This window comes from Protopterus annectens, chromosome 17.part0 (genome assembly GCF_019279795.1).
Source record: "Protopterus annectens isolate FY-2018-M chromosome 17.part0, PAN1.0, whole genome shotgun sequence".
Taxonomy (NCBI): domain Eukaryota; kingdom Metazoa; phylum Chordata; order Ceratodontiformes; family Protopteridae; genus Protopterus; species Protopterus annectens.
In genome coordinates, this window is record NC_056751.1 from 59,083,642 (window position 1) to 59,100,032 (window position 16,391).

The following is a 16,391-nucleotide window of genomic DNA, read 5'->3' on the forward strand; positions in this document are numbered from 1 at the left end:
TAATCCCTTGTGGGAGAACTACCAACAATGGTAACATATTCTGTATCCCTGACTTCTTTTGAAACTAAAATGTTTGTTTCTCTCATGCCTGAAAAATGCAATGGTATAGCTCCGGAGGACATATCTGACCCCTGAGTTATACACAGTTGTGGTGCTTCCACCACACCAAGAAACCTGGAGGTAAAAGAAGATGAATGAAGAGACAGCCTGCCCAAGGCTACAGTGAAGTGAAGCTGTAGGCTGATTTACTTCTATGTTTTTACGTGTATAAGGGGTAATGGTGATGGTGGTGGGGGCATCTTATTTGAGTCCATCAAGTCAGGAGACAAAAAGCTAACCAGAGCAATACCAATAATGGCTGCATGGTCAGCTCAGTAAAAAATTACCAAATTCAACTAATTTCCCTCTAAATAATAATCTGAAATCTATTTCTTCTGGGCTACTATACTGAACATTGCATTTAATAAAATGACAGTAGTTCCAGTAACACAGTTCAAAGCACAAAATAGACAAAAATGCTATTTTTAGCCCCAAATTAATAAAATAGCATAAAAGTTTTAGACAAGAAATACAGCGTAAATTTGTTAAAAATCTTGTCATAAATATTTAAACTGCAAAATGGCTCTAAAATTGTAATTTAAATGAAAAGAAAGTTTAAATACTGTAATCCTGCTCAATAATCTCAAATAACCATAACCCCAAAGGGAAAGAAATGCAATATCAGCAGGTTTTCCTGTCAACACTTCCAAACAAAGCTCTTAATCAACAGAAAAAAAGAGGTACAATTAATTCAGCTCTGGAAGCATGACTTAATGACAGGAAGCGCAGTAAAACAAACTGCCATAAAACGCATTTGAGGGGTTTAAAAATCCCCAGAAACCAAAAAAAATGGCTTATAATAAGCAGTATAAGCCTTAATCTGTGCAAAGTAAACCCAATCATATACAAAATTTCTAAGTCAGAAAAAAAACTTAAAAGAAACAGAATACGATATTCAAACACTGAAAGAAAAAAAGGAAGATAATAAAACCCCAAAAGGGTTTCTCATCTAAGCCGAGCAGCTGAAGAGTTCCAGAGTAAGGAGATGTGTTCCAACAGACCCTTCTCTTTCTATGGCACTAGAAAACTGAAAGGGTTCCTGTCTGTGGGTCTGTAAGGCAGTCTCTGTACTGCCACGTGATTGGTTCATCCCATCAACAGTCATGCAGTGGGTGATAACTCAGATTTAATGGACTGCCAATGGAGGGCAGCAGGATACTACTACCCAAATGCCAGTAAGACAGTGTCTTTGTTGAACATCAAAGGATTATAAGATGATGTCATTGTCTCAATATACTGAAGTGACTGCATCTGAGTCATATATACACTCACCTCTACAGGTACATGTGAAGGCCCACTTATACTCACCAAAAATAAAGATGTGAACTGATCTTGCAAGCTTGTCTCTTGATGCAATTCTAATGGTTCTGAAGCCACATCAAAGACACTGAAACAAAAACTGCTGAGGAACTGAGCATATTCTTAATAAATAAAGTGAAAACTCAGTAATTACCCCTGCTAACACACACTAAGGATTACAGATACCTTAGTACAATCCCAAATTTGATTTTGTAGTCGTCAGTTCTTCTGGGCTATTATACACATTTTATGACTGTTCAAGTAGTGTCATGTTACTATACTAACACAATGATAAAATGCTCTAAGCTAAAATACAGCCAACATTTATACAGTGCTTAACTTTTTACCTCTAATGGAACTCTGGAAGTTTTCACTGTAACTTCTAATGGATGAAGCCTAAACATTTTACCAGAATCAAATTATGTTCACATTTCAAACTAATATTTATATCCCTGGAACCACAGGACTACTAAAAAAGTATAACTGGAAAACCCTTCAGCACAAAATAGTTTCATAGTGGTAGTATTCTTAATGTTCTATATCTTAAACTAGATTGTAGAAGTCACAGTAAACAGTACCTAAAGTATGAAAATATTTTGTAAATAATTTATATCACAGCAATCACTCAAGTTACACACAAACTGTTGACATTTTGTTCATCCAACTCAGAGCGTCTTGAGGCAAAGCAGTTCTGTCTCTATCTGTACTGGACAGAAGTTAGCTATCAATAAAGTTGTGTTTGCCATCGTGTACGCTTTAAGATGAAATATTTCAATATGTTGTATGTAGCACGGTTTTGGAATTATTGATGCAAATATGAGCAAGCAATATATGACAACTAGAGGCGTCAGTAGGATGTAATTGCAGAAAAATCTGGAGGTGTCACTCTAATGTAAAAGTGACATAAGTCATTTGCTGAGGTTAAACAATAAATCATACTAAAGAAAAACAGACCAAGTTTTACTGTTTTAGTCATTTGTATTTTTTTAAAATGGGTTCTATTGTATATAAAATCTGTTACATAACATGAAGACTTAATAAATGGACTTTTAATACCATATATACATATGAACAGAGTACCATCTGAAATGGGAACATGCTTAAAATATTTTGCCATCAAAGGTTTCAGTTTTCATGAAATTATATATTTCAGCCCCTTAAATATTTTATGATGTAGTACTGTATTCTGCTGATTTACGTAAGAAACAAGGTGTCAATATGAAGGCACCTGACTTGGTCATTCAAGCCATCACAGCAGTGCGTAACTAAAGGAATACAGAAGCTCTATAGCACTTACTATCAGGAAGAATAACCCCTTTAGCTGAAACCTGCCTGCACAAGACGAAAACTAAACAATACTAAAAAAATACAATGGTGTGCACCTCATTTAAAATCCAACAAGGTGGCTACGTAATAAAAAGACAGACCTTCAGGACATGGTCACTCATTCTGCACCTTTACATACACATTTAAACAGACTTTTATGTGCTCCTTATAACTCATGAAATATAAAAATGTGGCTTTTAGTTAGAGGAGTTCTGTTCTGAATTTTGAACTTACTCCAAAACAACCAGGAACCTACTGTTTAATAACATAACAGAATATTAATTTTTCAGAGTAACAAACATTTAAAGACCACTCCCTGCAGTGAATGCTGCACTTGCCATTGATAATCCTCTCATGAGGACTTTAATCAAAATGCACTCTGCTGATCTTGTGATTTTCAACAATGCTAGCATATGTATTTGCTGGTCATCCAGCTTCACTCCTATACTATAAAGAATGAAAAAGAAATATAGCTGTAGATTTGTATACTTCAATATACTCAGATGTAGTGAGGAATTAAACTTATGAATTTCCTTACCTAAGAGTTCCATTGCTATACTGAAATACTGATCATTTTGTACAATACCTGCGGTCTAAAAATCCAAACCTGAGCCCATTTGAGACCCTGCATGGCAGTGCATTTCAGTGTTCAATGTCTGTATGCAATTCATATTTTGATAAATCAATCTTGAGGGTCTCTACTACAAGGATTGAACATTTTCAAATTTTTAACAGAACGTTATCCTCCCACCTATAAAATAAGGAAACTGTATAGTACAGCTCTCTTCAGAAACTAAGAGTTTCCAAATATATGCTTTAAATAAGTAGACAACAAAAACAAAACAAAACAAAAGATGAGGCTGGCAGTGCCTTTGCAAATGAAGCTTGGTGGTTCAACGATAACTTTCTTTGAGACAATTTCTGTTCTGCATGTGACCTGTTCATTGTTTGTTGGTTGGTCCATCAACATAATCCTCCAACACTCCAGCCAAGTGATCATTATGAGTCTTAAACCGACGTCGCTTCTGAGAGCCAGGATTCTTTCTCTTTTGGATAGGAGCCTGAAATAAAAATAAACGTGTGACAAAATGGTGCATTATGAAAATGTTTTTCTAACTACCTATGCTCCTAACTCTCTATAGTCCCCATCCAGAATGTCCCCATAACTTCAACTCCCACTGTAAGAACAAAATTCCATAAATGACAGGTGTGTCCTTAGCATAGCAGTTCATGTGCAGGAAGGCTTTCTACAGTGGGTAACTATTGGGATTTCCACTTCAGATTTTCCAAGATAAACACATTTCACTTTTCCTTGCACGCATTAGGTGGGGAGGGTACCGCACAACATACAAGAAAATAAAATGTAAGTATGTGTGTGTTTAGTAAAAAGAAGTTATGTACCTACCATAACGTTCCATGTTAGTTGTCTTCATCTCGCCCTCTTTCTTGCTGGTTGGGATCGGAGCCGATCCTCAGCTCCAACTCGACCATCTTTTATAGCTCGAGAGCTGTTTACTGGCTTGAGGCTACCCCTTATCCCATGATGCCTAGCGATAGCTACCCAGATCTCGTTTGAAATAGCTAACCCCAGACATAGCCAGAGAATCAACCTGTCCAAACAAACAGGTTAAGCATACCTGTCATACTCTCTAAGTCAGTAGAGGAAACAAACCAAAGAACACTCAGCCAGTGAAACCAGAACTCCTCTTGGTCCAATAGGGCAGGGGGACATAGAGTGGGATGCAAGAAAGAAGGCGAGATGAAGGCAACATGGAACATTATGGTAGGTACATAACTTCTTTATGTTAAGTTGTCTATCTCGCCTTCGTTCTTGCTGGTTGGGACAGTGTCCCTAGCACCTACAATCCTGGGCGGCTCATTGGAACAGACTCTTCAGAACAGTGACTCTTCAGAACAGTGGAACCAAAGTCAGCTCTGCTCCTGGAGACCATATCTAGTTTGTAATGAGAAATAAAGGTATGAGGATTTGCCCACATAGTAGCTGCACAGATAGAATCCATTGGCAACCTAGATTGGAAGGCTACAGAGGTGGCCAAGGCCCTAGTAGAATGACCTTTTGGTTGGATAGGCAACTCTTTGTTTCTTAATTGACAGATAAAAGTAATAGTGTGAGACAACCACCTGGATAAGGTCACCTTGGAAACTGGGAGACCTTGTTTATCTAGAGCATAGAAAAGGAACAGTTGGTCCGACTTCCTTATTTCCTTAGTCCTGTGCAGGTAAAAACGCAATTGTCTATGAACGTCCAGTTGGTGTAATTTGTACTCTGCCTTGTTGGTGTGGTTAGGGAAAAACACAAGAAGGTCTATAGATTGGTTTAAATTATTTTCTGAGCAGACTTTAGGAAGAAATGAAGGATTAGTCCTCAGAGCAACCCTGTCCTTATGAAAAACCAAGTATGGAGGACAAACACATAGTGCCTGAAGTTCAGAGACGTGTCTGGCTGAAGTAATAGCTACCAGAAAAAGTGTTTTCCAAGACAGAAACTTAATGGAGCAGGACACTGCTGGTTCAAAGGGGGGCAGAATTAAGGAGGTTAGTACCACATTAAGGTCCCAAGGAGGAGAGGGATCTCTCACTGGAGGTCTAAGGAGAGTAGTCCTTCTTAAAAAGGCTTTACAGAGCTTATAAGACGATGTTTGAATTTGACAACCCAACATGAAAGTTTGAAATGGTTGCCAATTGAACCCTGATTGTAGCTGAAGCAGACCCGGAATGAAAAAGTTGTGCTAGGAATTCCAGAATTGCATGGACTGGGGCTGAAAAGGGGTCTAACGTTCCTAGCCTCTGCCCAACAAGAAAAATGTTTCCATTTACTAGCATAGTTTTTCTAGTTGTGGACTTGTGAGAGGAGACAATAACCTCACGTACAGCCGGGGAAATGCTGGGAAGCCTGGCGAAAGTTGGAAGTGAAGCAACCAAGCTGTGAGCTGGAGTGTTTGGAGGGAGTGATGCAACCCGCCTGATTGATGAATCAGTAGGTCTGGAATTGGATCCAGAGTCCAGGGCTGATCAAGAAGGTAATGGTGCAGGAATGGAAACAATATCTGTCAAGGCCAGTAGGGGGCAATGAGGATCATTTTGCAGCCCAACGATATTGCTTTCTGTATGAGTTTTGGAATCAGGGGAAACGGAGGAAAGGCATAAAGAAGTCCCTGAGGCCAATCGTGGACTACCACTGTGTGAACAGAAGCCACTGAAGGATCCTCATGTAAAAACGGGCCAGTGGGATTAGAAGAATTGCCGCTGCCATGGAACCCAGAGTTTGAAGGACGAACCTGACTTGGATTCTCTTGCTCTGCATCAGAATTTGTACTTGCTGGCGAATCGTAGACACCCTTCTGGCGGTAGCCTTGCGGACATGTTCCTTGTGTCATTTGCTCCTATATAGGTGATAGATTGACAGGGCAACAAGGCAGATTTTTTTGAAGTTTATTGTAATGCCTAGCTCAGAGCAGATTGTGATTGTGTAGTCCCTGGCTTGCAGAAGTTGATGCCTGGTAGTAGCAGTGAGGAGCCAGTCGTCTAGATATGGAAACACTTGGAATCCTAGACATCTCAGGTGAGCCGTGACCACTGCCATACATTTGAATACCCTGGGGGCTGTGGTGAGACCAAAGGGCAGAGCTCTGAACTGGTAATGACTGGCTCCCAGCCAGAAGCGAAGAGATCTCCTGGAGCGCCTGTCCATTTTGGTATGGTAGTACACATTCTGAAGATCTATCGAGCACATCCAATTGTCCTGACCCAGAAAGGGTAGAATGGACTGTAGTGTGACCATCCGAAACTTTGTTCTTTGAACAGACCTGTTTAGTCTGCTGAGATCCAGAATCGGTCCCCTGTCTTTTTTGGTACCAAAAAGAACCTTGAGTAAGTTCCGGATCTGTGCTGGTCTGCCGGGACTTCCTCGATGACTCTTTTTTCTAGCAGTTTTGAAACTTCTATTACTGCTTGGTCCCTCAGATTAGGTGGAACATCTGGAAGGGATTTCTTTGACGGTAAGGGGGGATGACAGAAGGGAATTTTGTAACCTCTGGATATAATGGACCGTACCCATCTGTCTTGCGTTAAAATTTGCCAGGCTTTTGGGTACAGTGAATGTCTTCCCCCGACTGCCTCCAGAGGCGGGCAGTCGGGCAACCCTTCAGGGATGCTGAAAAGGCTCATCAGAGAAAGATTCGCTGCTGCCCTGATTCTGTGGACCCCCTCTGCCACGAGGCTGGCGTCTTGCAGTTATTGTTTCCCCCTCTGCCCCTGGAGGAAAAATCGCTACGTGTGTCAGGCAAGGCTCCCTGGGATTTTCGGAACCACATTTTACCACTCTTCTGACCCTTGGGGTATGGTCTAGAAGGAGTGGAAAAACGGACTCCCACGGCAGAGAGAGTCTTGCCTTCTTGCTCACACCTAGTCAAAGTGTCTTTCATCTGTGGTCCAAAAAGAAAGGAACCATCAAAGGGGGTGTTGGTGAATGACGCTCTAAAGGGTTCCGCAAAATTACACAGCCGCATCCATGCATGCATCCTAAGGGCCACACCCGTACCTGCGGCTCTACTCGCACCATTGGCTGCATAGGAAATGAGCCTCATGGAGGAGTTGACTACAGAATAAAGCGTTGCCAGCTGGGAAGCTACTTTAGCTTGTGCCCCCCTCAGCTGATGGACCTTGAAGGGTATCTCCGAGCTCTTTAAGGAGATCCCTCTGAAGCCGGGTAAAATGGCATAAGTAGTTCAGTGACCTCACAGAAAAGGTCGCTGAAGTAAACATTTGCTTCCCATATCTATCCATGGTCCTAGACTCCTTGTTAGGAGGATGGACAGACCAGCTGGGAAGCTACTTTAGCTTGAGCCCCCTCAGCTGATGGATCTTGAAGGGTACCTCTGAGCTCTTTAAGGAGATCCCTCTGAAGCCGGGTAAAATGGCATAAGTAATTCAGCGACCTCATAGAAAAGGTCGCTGAAGCAAACATTCACTTCCCATATCTGTCCATGGTCCTAGACTCCTTGTTAGGAGGATGGACAGATGAAGAGGTCTCCACTAACTCTTTTTTTGGTGGCTGCTGCTACCACCATGGCATCAATAGGAACACCTTTGGTAAGGAACTGCTTATCATGTGGTGCTGTGATGAACTTGCCAGGTCTCCTCGGAGTTGGTTCCACTGCATCCGGAGCTGACCAAACCTTTTGAGCCACCACTGACATAAGTGGATCGAAAGGCGGAGAAACCCAGGAGGTGGAAGGTTGGGAACCGAACGCATCCAGGAATACAGACTCATCCTCGGTGTAGGGGTTGGGGATTCCAGTGCCCCCTCTGCTTATGCATTTCTAGGATGTCCGAAAAGGAAACATCTTCAGAGGGGGATCTCTGGGACCCTTCCGAATCATCTAAGTCTGTATCAGAAGTGACGGACTCAGGGGAGTCAATGTGCTTCCTCTTGCACTTCTTATGAGGGGGCTCCTCTGGATGATCAGGGGAGGCCTGAGAAGAAGAGGAAACACCCAATGGGGTGCCCTGGAGTGCCGGTTCCCCACGCTTGGGGTCTGGAGGAGGAGCAGAGGTTGGCACAGGCACTACTGGGGACGGAGCCGGTGGGACCGATAGTGGAGCTGACTCAGTGGCCAGCACACTCCTCATGACATCGAAGGCGTCCCTGCCACGCTGCAGAGAAGGCTCCGGTTCCAAGGAAATCGGAATCCTTTTCCGCACCAAGGGAGACTGCTCCAAGGCCAATGTAGGAGCTGAGCTCACCTGCGCCGAAGCTCCGAGTGGGAGAACAGGGTCGGACAAGGGTCCGATGCCACTCGCCCCCTCGGAGCCGACGAGGGAGCGCCGGCGCCCAGATCCCTCGACGGATGGCACCATCGAGGGGATCGGAGCCGACGACGGAACTGAAGGAGATAGAGTTATCGGAGCCAACGGTTCCACTACTCGAACCCCAACGAACTCTGGCTTTGAGCTCAATGGAGTCGGAGGAGGAACATCGATAGAAGTGGATGGAGCCGACACCTGTTGAGGAGGGCTGGACAACATCTTGCCTGCGACTTTAGCAACCTACTGACCACTCTCTCCACATCGTGATCCGACAGCCTAGAGGATCGAGAGGAGTGAGAAGATCTGTGACTGCGCTCGATCTGAAGCAGGGGAGACAGAAGAGCCAAATGTATCGATTCCAAAGAAGGGGACCTCAGCCTCTTGTGGCTCCGCAAAGGCTCCAAAGTTTCTGATGGAGCTGATGGGGAGATAGTCTTATCAGTTCCAGCCGGAACCGAAGTAGCAGGTAGAGTCTGAACCAAAGACAGCTCCGAACCTGGAGCCGACTGCTTGGTAGATTTAGGGGAGTTCGCAGGCTGAGTCTTGGCCGGTGAATCCTGGGGCTTTAAAAGACCCCCAAGAATAAGCTTATTCTTGCGCTCCTGCAGAACTCTTGGACTAAATGCATGGCAGATAGAACAAGAGTCCTGCAGGTGCACAGCGCCTAAACAATAGACGCAAGAAGTGTGCCCATCTGTCAGAGACATTTTCTGACAGCACGAGTCACACTTCTTGAACCCAGACACTTTGGATTCTTTTGACATCCTGCAACAAGAAACACAATAGCTAACAAAGCAAAATACAGTCTACAGAAAAACACACTATACTACAGACAAAAGCTAAAGTTTTTTTTTTGTTTTGATAGGAAAGCCTCTACCTTAAACGGCTAGCCTATAAAGAAGGTAGAAGGAAAGCCTAAAACCTAAACGGCTAACCTGACAAGAAAAGGATAAGGAGGGGGGAGGGGGAGAACTCTCCAAATTAAACGAGTTCTACAAGGAAGGGTAAGGAAGCTACAAATACACACTAGCTAATACAACAAAAATAAGACAAAGTTAACAATAACTCCTAGGAAAAGGACTATTTCTAGTAAAAAAGTTCTATAAAGAAACTTTATATGAGCCTGAGCCAGAAAAACGACACCTTGCAGCTGAAGCGGCAAATGAGATCTGGGTAGCTATCGCTAGGCATCATTGGATAAGGGGTAGCCTCAAGCCAGTAAACAGCTCTCGAGCTATAGAAGATGGCCGAGTCAGAGCCGAGGATCGGCTCTGATCCCAACCAACCAGCAAGAACGAAGGCAAGATAGATAACTTAACATTGAAAGTTGTGACACCTTTCCTGCAAGCAACCAACACAGACCTTGCACTTGGTAAGTACTCACATGGGATGGTAAAAGGCTCAACTATCTATACCCCATTATTTCACATTCCTTTCATTTCTTCTGGACACAACTGCTTGAAGGGACGAATGTTTGTAGCAGAAAAGTTAACTATGCAAAGGGAGTGTAAATAGATATGTCTACACTGAAAACAATGCCAATATAATTAACTAAAGTCTAACTAGACATCATTCCCATTCAAAAACACCACAATACGACATGATAAAAATAAAACCAAATATCAGTCTATAAAGGCTTTTGGTTTCCTTTGCTATATATCTAAAAATAAGGTATGTTTCTGAAGAGAAAAACACAAGATGAACTGATGCATAATACAGGAGCATGCACATGAAGTATGAAATTAGCAAATACACAAATAATAAGTGAACAGTTATCTACTTTACTACAAAAAGGAATGCACACACTTTAAATACAAAACATGAAGCCTCACCATAAAAGGACACTGGCTATTAATTCTGTCCTATAATTATAATAATGCAGAAAAGCAAAAGATACTTCATGCAACTATAAAACAAACATATTAACTGAAAAAAAGAATAATACAAATGCATGGTAACCAAGTTCTGGAAACTATATAAAACCCTTTTAGTAGCAAAACAAAAAAAAGGAAAAAAAAAATTAAATCCAACAGTTGATAAGGTTAGCAGACACCATCAAAGCTGCATTGTAATTCCAGTAGCATCTGAGGAATGGTGAAAAAAACAGGACTGTCAACTGGCCATTACAGTATAAGAAGTTAAAGACATCATCAAAAGCCAAAAAGACTTAAAAATAAAATAATTCCATTAAGTATCCTGATAGCAAACGTGACAGATACTTCCTAAGGTTTAACAGTGCAGGAAATTACAAAATCATTACAGGTAAAGGGTGACAGTGGGATGGAGCTTTACTGTTACAGTGACCTCTCCTTAAAGTTCTACCATTATGCAAAGTACACACAGCTTTACAATTTTCTTTGAGAAGAGTCACTTTTGGGCAGCTTCACAAGCAGTATCCTTTCTGTGTTTTGGAAGATGGTGACATAAGTGGTCTTACAGCTTAGCACTAGTACAGAAACATATGAAAACTACTGATATGTGTACACAAAACAGAATTATGTATAAAGTACTCAGCTGATACAAGAAGCTAAGATAACATCTACGTTATAATAGGTGAAGAACAGTATTTTCATTCTATATAAATAGTAATAAAATAAAGAAGAAATGGTGAGGTTTTAAAATTAAACACAACAATGTGAGCACTACATAAAATGCTAAGTAATCATATTAAATTCACATTTACTGAATGAGGTGAACAAAAATGTTAAACCGGTTTTGATATACAAGTTATCTTCTACAGTAACATGAGACTTTTTTGCTCAAAGCTGCAATGAGAGTTAAGCCCTTCTGCCCTTGCTCTATTGTTTTCCAAATACCTGCAAACTACAAACAATTAAGTGCTTATTTTCAACTAGTTTCTGCACTTTCTGATTAACTAAAACAATATTTGCTGGATATCTGTTTAAACTGTGCAACTGTATTTTACTGCATTTTTTAGACTGCCTGCTAATTGAATTCCTCTTACAACTGTAATTGATGTTCGTCTGCTAGTTTTGTTCATTTTACTTATTTGCTGCACTTGAACACTAGCATCATGTTTTTGCTGAATCTAATACTGCTTGTGACCTTTGGAGCTTGTAAAACAGTTATATTTTTGTCTGGAGGGTCCCCGGTACCCTCATGGCAGGAAGGTATAATACGGACTGATCTAACTAGAGTTACTGTTGCAGGGCTCTGTTTAGGGTGTTTTTGATTGGATAATTTGAACTTTGGCCGTTTCCTGTTTTTCTGCTTTAAAAGCCTGTGTTTGAACCAGTCTGTGCTTGTCTGCACATCACACAGCATTGCACACTACTGCGCAGAGGGATTGCTGGTTACAGACACCTGCTCTCTAGCCTTGCAAATATTACCTAAACCAGAGCTCTTTATGCCTAAACCTACAAATACTTTCCCCTGCTGTATTCCCTCTTCAACTGTTTTAGCCAGACAAAGATTATTCCCTAGGACCATGAACTGCCTGTTGCCCTCCTTTTCTCCTAGCAGCAAAGCTCTCATGTACACTGACAACCCCATACTTCTAAATCATTCCTGTACCATTTGTGAGACATGCACCTACATAATTATGAATCTAGAATCACAGCTCTCTTGTGCAATATACAGAAATACAGAACAGATTGTCAGACCACCTACCACAAAGTACTGTTATGGACAAAATGCAGATGTTCGAGTATAGTCATTGTTGCAGTCATCACACTTGGGTTATCTGCCTGCAGGTAGCCCTTAGTCAGCCCGAATACCGGAGACTTAGCATTTCTGGGTCGGTTGCTGTCGTTCCAGGACTGACGTCAGGTCGTCAGGGGTATAAAAACATGCAGCCAATGCCATTGCATCAGTTTTTCTTGCCCCAAATGTTAGGAGCCCCCCCCAATAGAGAGCTAAGTTATGGTGGGAAAATCACCACCAGTAAAAGGTAAATACCAATACCAATACCCCTGTAAGGGGAGAGTAACAAACATAGAGAGGAAAGAAGGGGGCTGGAGGGAGGGAAACCAGGACTGCAACAGTGAATAAACTCGAACATCTACATTTATGGTAAGTGTACAGAACTGTACTATTTTCTTATGTTTCACTGTTGCAGTCATCACACCTGGGTTGATTCCCAAAGCTGAAGAAAGGGTGGAGGCAGTCAAGAAGAGTTTGGGCTGGCTAGTATGCCCTGCAGGACTGCTGTTGCAAAACCTGCCCTGGATTTGGAAAATATACGCAGGTTAATGCTTGATGTGTGCACAGAACTCCAGGTAGCAGCTTCCATAATGTCCCTGGTAGGGACTCCCCTATGAAATGCTGTAGAGGTAGAAGTTGCCCTAGTGGAGTGTGTTCTGATCCCCTGAGGGGTTGGTTTCCCATTGTGTTTGTAGCAGAAATGGATACAGTGTGCTATCCATTTGGAAATTGTCTGTTTTGAAATGGCCTTGCCCTCTGACCCTAGTGCAAAACTGAGTAGTAACAGGTCAGATTTGCTGAAGGGCTTACTCCTATCCAGGCAGAATCTGAGCTGTCTGTAGACATCCATGGAGTGCAGGATCCTTTCCCCTTTATTTTGAGGATCAGGGAAGAAAGTTGGCAAATCGATAGATTGGTTGAAAGCCAGGCTGGACACCACTTTAGGCATAAAGGAAGGATTAGACCTGAGGGAGACCCTATCAGCATTAAAAATAATGAAGGGTTCCACAGCCATAAGTGCTTGTAGCTCAGACACTCTTCTAGCTGAAGTGATGGCCAGAAGCAAGGCTGCTTTCCAAGACAGGAATTTTAACTCTGCTGACACTGCAGGCTCAAAAGGGGGGGGGGGGGTGAGCTTTTCCAGTATGAAGTTAAGGTCCCAAGCAGGGGTGTGTGCTCTCCTTGGTGGCCTTAAGTAGTTTGCCCTTCTCAGAAACTGTTCGATGAGAGGTGAGAGAAGAGAGGTGGGCTCAGTATTGTAATGAGCCGAGATGGCAGAGGCATGGATATTAGTACAGGAGAAGGACAGGTCTCTGTGGAGTAGATCTGCTAAGTAATCCAGGATTAGAGGTAGGGAGGGCAGTGCTGTGTCCTCACCTTTAGAATAAATCCAGGAGCAATACTTTTTTCCACTTATCACATAGGATTTCCTTGTACTGGGTCTTCTGGCTTCCAGAATGACGTCCAGTACCTGCTTGCTTAGGCTGGTCAGTGGGGGAGAATTAAAGGAATAAGTCAGGCTGCAAGATTTAGGGTTTGCAGTTGCAGACGCAAGATCTGTCCCCTCTGCTGAGTGAGGAAGGTCGGGCTCTGGGGTAGGTGCCTGGGTGGCACCGGTGACAGGCTGTGCAGTAGTAGGTACCAGTGCTGGCATGGCCAGTCCAGGGCAATCAGGATTGTCCTTGGTCTGTCCTGTCTTATCTTGAGCAATATTCTTGAGAGAAGGGGCAGAGGGGGAAATGCATAGACTGAGAGGTTTACCCACTGGAAGGATAGGGTATCCACTTTCCAAGCTCTGCTGTGAAGTGTCCTGGTGCAGAATTTGTTGAACTGGTGATTGCAGGGGGAGGCAAAGAGGCCCACCTCTGGGGTCTCCCATTCCTGGATCACAAGGCTGAAGGTACTGGGTTATAATTGCCACTCGTGCAGGTCTAGGATATTTATGCTTAAGCCATCTGCCAGTGATTTTGTTTGCCTGGCAGGAATTGAGCTTGCAGATGGTATAAAGAAGGTAGAAGGAAAGCCTAAAACCTAAACGGCTAACCTGACAAGAAAAGGATAAGGAGGGGGGAGGGGGAGAACTCTCCAAATTAAACGAGTTCTACAAGGAAGGGTAAGGAAGCTACAAATACACACTAGCTAATACAACAAAAATAAGACAAAGTTAACAATAACTCCTAGGAAAAGGACTATTTCTAGTAAAAAAGTTCTATAAAGAAACTTTATATGAGCCTGAGCCAGAAAAACGACACCTTGCAGCTGAAGCGGCAAATGAGATCTGGGTAGCTATCGCTAGGCATCATGGGATAAGGGGTAGCCTCAAGCCAGTAAACAGCTCTCGAGCTATAGAAGATGGCAGAGTCAGAGCCGATGCATAGACTGAGAGGTTTACCCACTGGAAGGATAGGGTATCCACTTTCCAAGCTCTGCTGTCCAAGGCCGTGTCCCACAGGGACATGGCTAGCCTCCAGAGTGGGTAAGAGTGGGTTCCCCCCTGCTTGTTGATGTACCACATAACTGTGTTGTCTGTTTTTATTAGCAGGGGTCCTGGTGAGAGTAGGGATCTGAAAGCTGTTAGAGTGTGCTGAACAGCTAGCATCTCCTTTTGGTTGATGTGCAGATGAATTTGACTTGGGGTCCAGTGGCCCTGAATGCACTTGTCGTCCATGTGTGCCCCCCAGGCATAATCTGATGCGTCTGTGGTTAAGGTCTGGGTAGGGTTGAGTAAAGGGAAGTCCCTTGTTGTGGTTGCATGCTGCTGCCCACCAAAGAAACTCTGTCCTTAGACAAGGTATAATAGGAATGACAGTTTCCAGGTCCTGAGAATATTGGCACCAAAGACGTTTAAGTACCACTGAAGTTTCCTCATATGCAGTCTGGCATATGGAATTAGTTGGATGAAAGAGGCCATAAACCCTAGGGCCTGCAGGATTTTCCTTGCAAATAGCTGGGTTCTGGTGGCCATTTGAGTGAAGTAGCCTGTCAGATAGGCTTGTTTTTCTGGAGTAAGGAATGCCATCTGGAATGCTGTGTCCAAGCTTGCTCCCAGGAATACAATCTTTTGACTGGGGACTAGTTTTGATTTCTTTTCATTGATAGTGTATCCCACGGAGGTTTGAAGGTTCTTTACAAATGGCAGGTGGTGCAACAGCATTTCCTGACTGTCTGCTTGAATCAGGCAGTCGTCCAATTATGGGTAAATTTGAATTTTTCTCTGCAGTAGGCAATGGCTGGAACCAGGCATTTTGTGAATACTCTGGGAGCAGTGGATAAGCCAATGGGAAGTGCAGAGAACTGATAATGCATAGATCCTGCCCTTAAGCATAAGTATTTCCTGCACGAGTCCCTGATAGGGATGTGCAGATAGGCTTTATTTAGGTCTAGGGTGGCTAACCAGGCATCTTTGGCCAGCATTGGAAGAAGCTGCTGAAGAGTGAGCATTTTGAATTTTGGTACCACCAGGAAGGTGTTTAGAATGGAAAGATCTAGGATTGGGTGCCAAGTGCCCTCTTTTCTGGGTACCAGGAAAAGTCTGGAATAGAACCTTTGACCTATCTGTTCTGCAGGAACAGGTTGAATTGCCCTTATGGAAAGCAGTGATTGAACTTGGTGTTGTGCCTCTGCCAACTGGTTTGTAGGAAGGTCTGGAAACCCTTTTGGGGTTGGCAGAGAGTGGAAGTAAAATTTGTACCCTTGGGATACAATGTTGAGGACCCACTGGTCTTTGGTGATGGAAGTCCAGTTTTCTGCATGATGGGTAAGTTTTCCTCCTAGGGGCACAAGCAGTTGGGCAGAGGTGAGGAGTGAGGTGAGGAGTGGAGTTGAGAAGTCATTGTGAATTCTTTCCGTAAGGGGGTGGCTTAGCACTCCCTGTTTTTGAAGTGGAGGCACTCCATTGCTTAGATCTCTGCATACCCTGAGATTGTAGTTTGTGGGATCTGTTTCCCCTGGGTCTAGTTTGAGATGGCCTTGAGGGGGCTGGAAAGGACCAATGCTTTGAGGGGCAATGCCTACTGAATCTAGGAGGCTGTACTTACAAGAAATATTTGACTGTCTGCATAGATTTAGCTTTTTCTTCCATCTTTTTAAGAACCTCTTCTGCTTTGGTGCCGAACAGATTATCCTTGGTCAAAGGAGTGTCTAGTAATTTTGATTTGACATGGTCTGGCAAGGTC

At 43.0% G+C, this 16,391-nt stretch overlaps 1 protein-coding gene across 1 annotated transcript in view; it reads right to left on the minus strand.

Annotated features, from left to right (window-relative positions):
• Window positions 1-2,356: 2,356 nt before the first annotated feature.
• Window positions 2,357-16,391, minus strand: part of GTF2E2 (general transcription factor IIE subunit 2) — a gene marked incomplete at its 5' end in the record, with an annotated part of 1,036,543 nt that continues 1,022,508 nt past the window's right edge. The window contains one exon of the mRNA XM_044059142.1: window positions 2,357-3,785. Coding sequence (XP_043915077.1) covers window positions 3,666-3,785 — 120 coding nt within the window. The remainder of the gene's footprint in view (window positions 3,786-16,391) is intronic.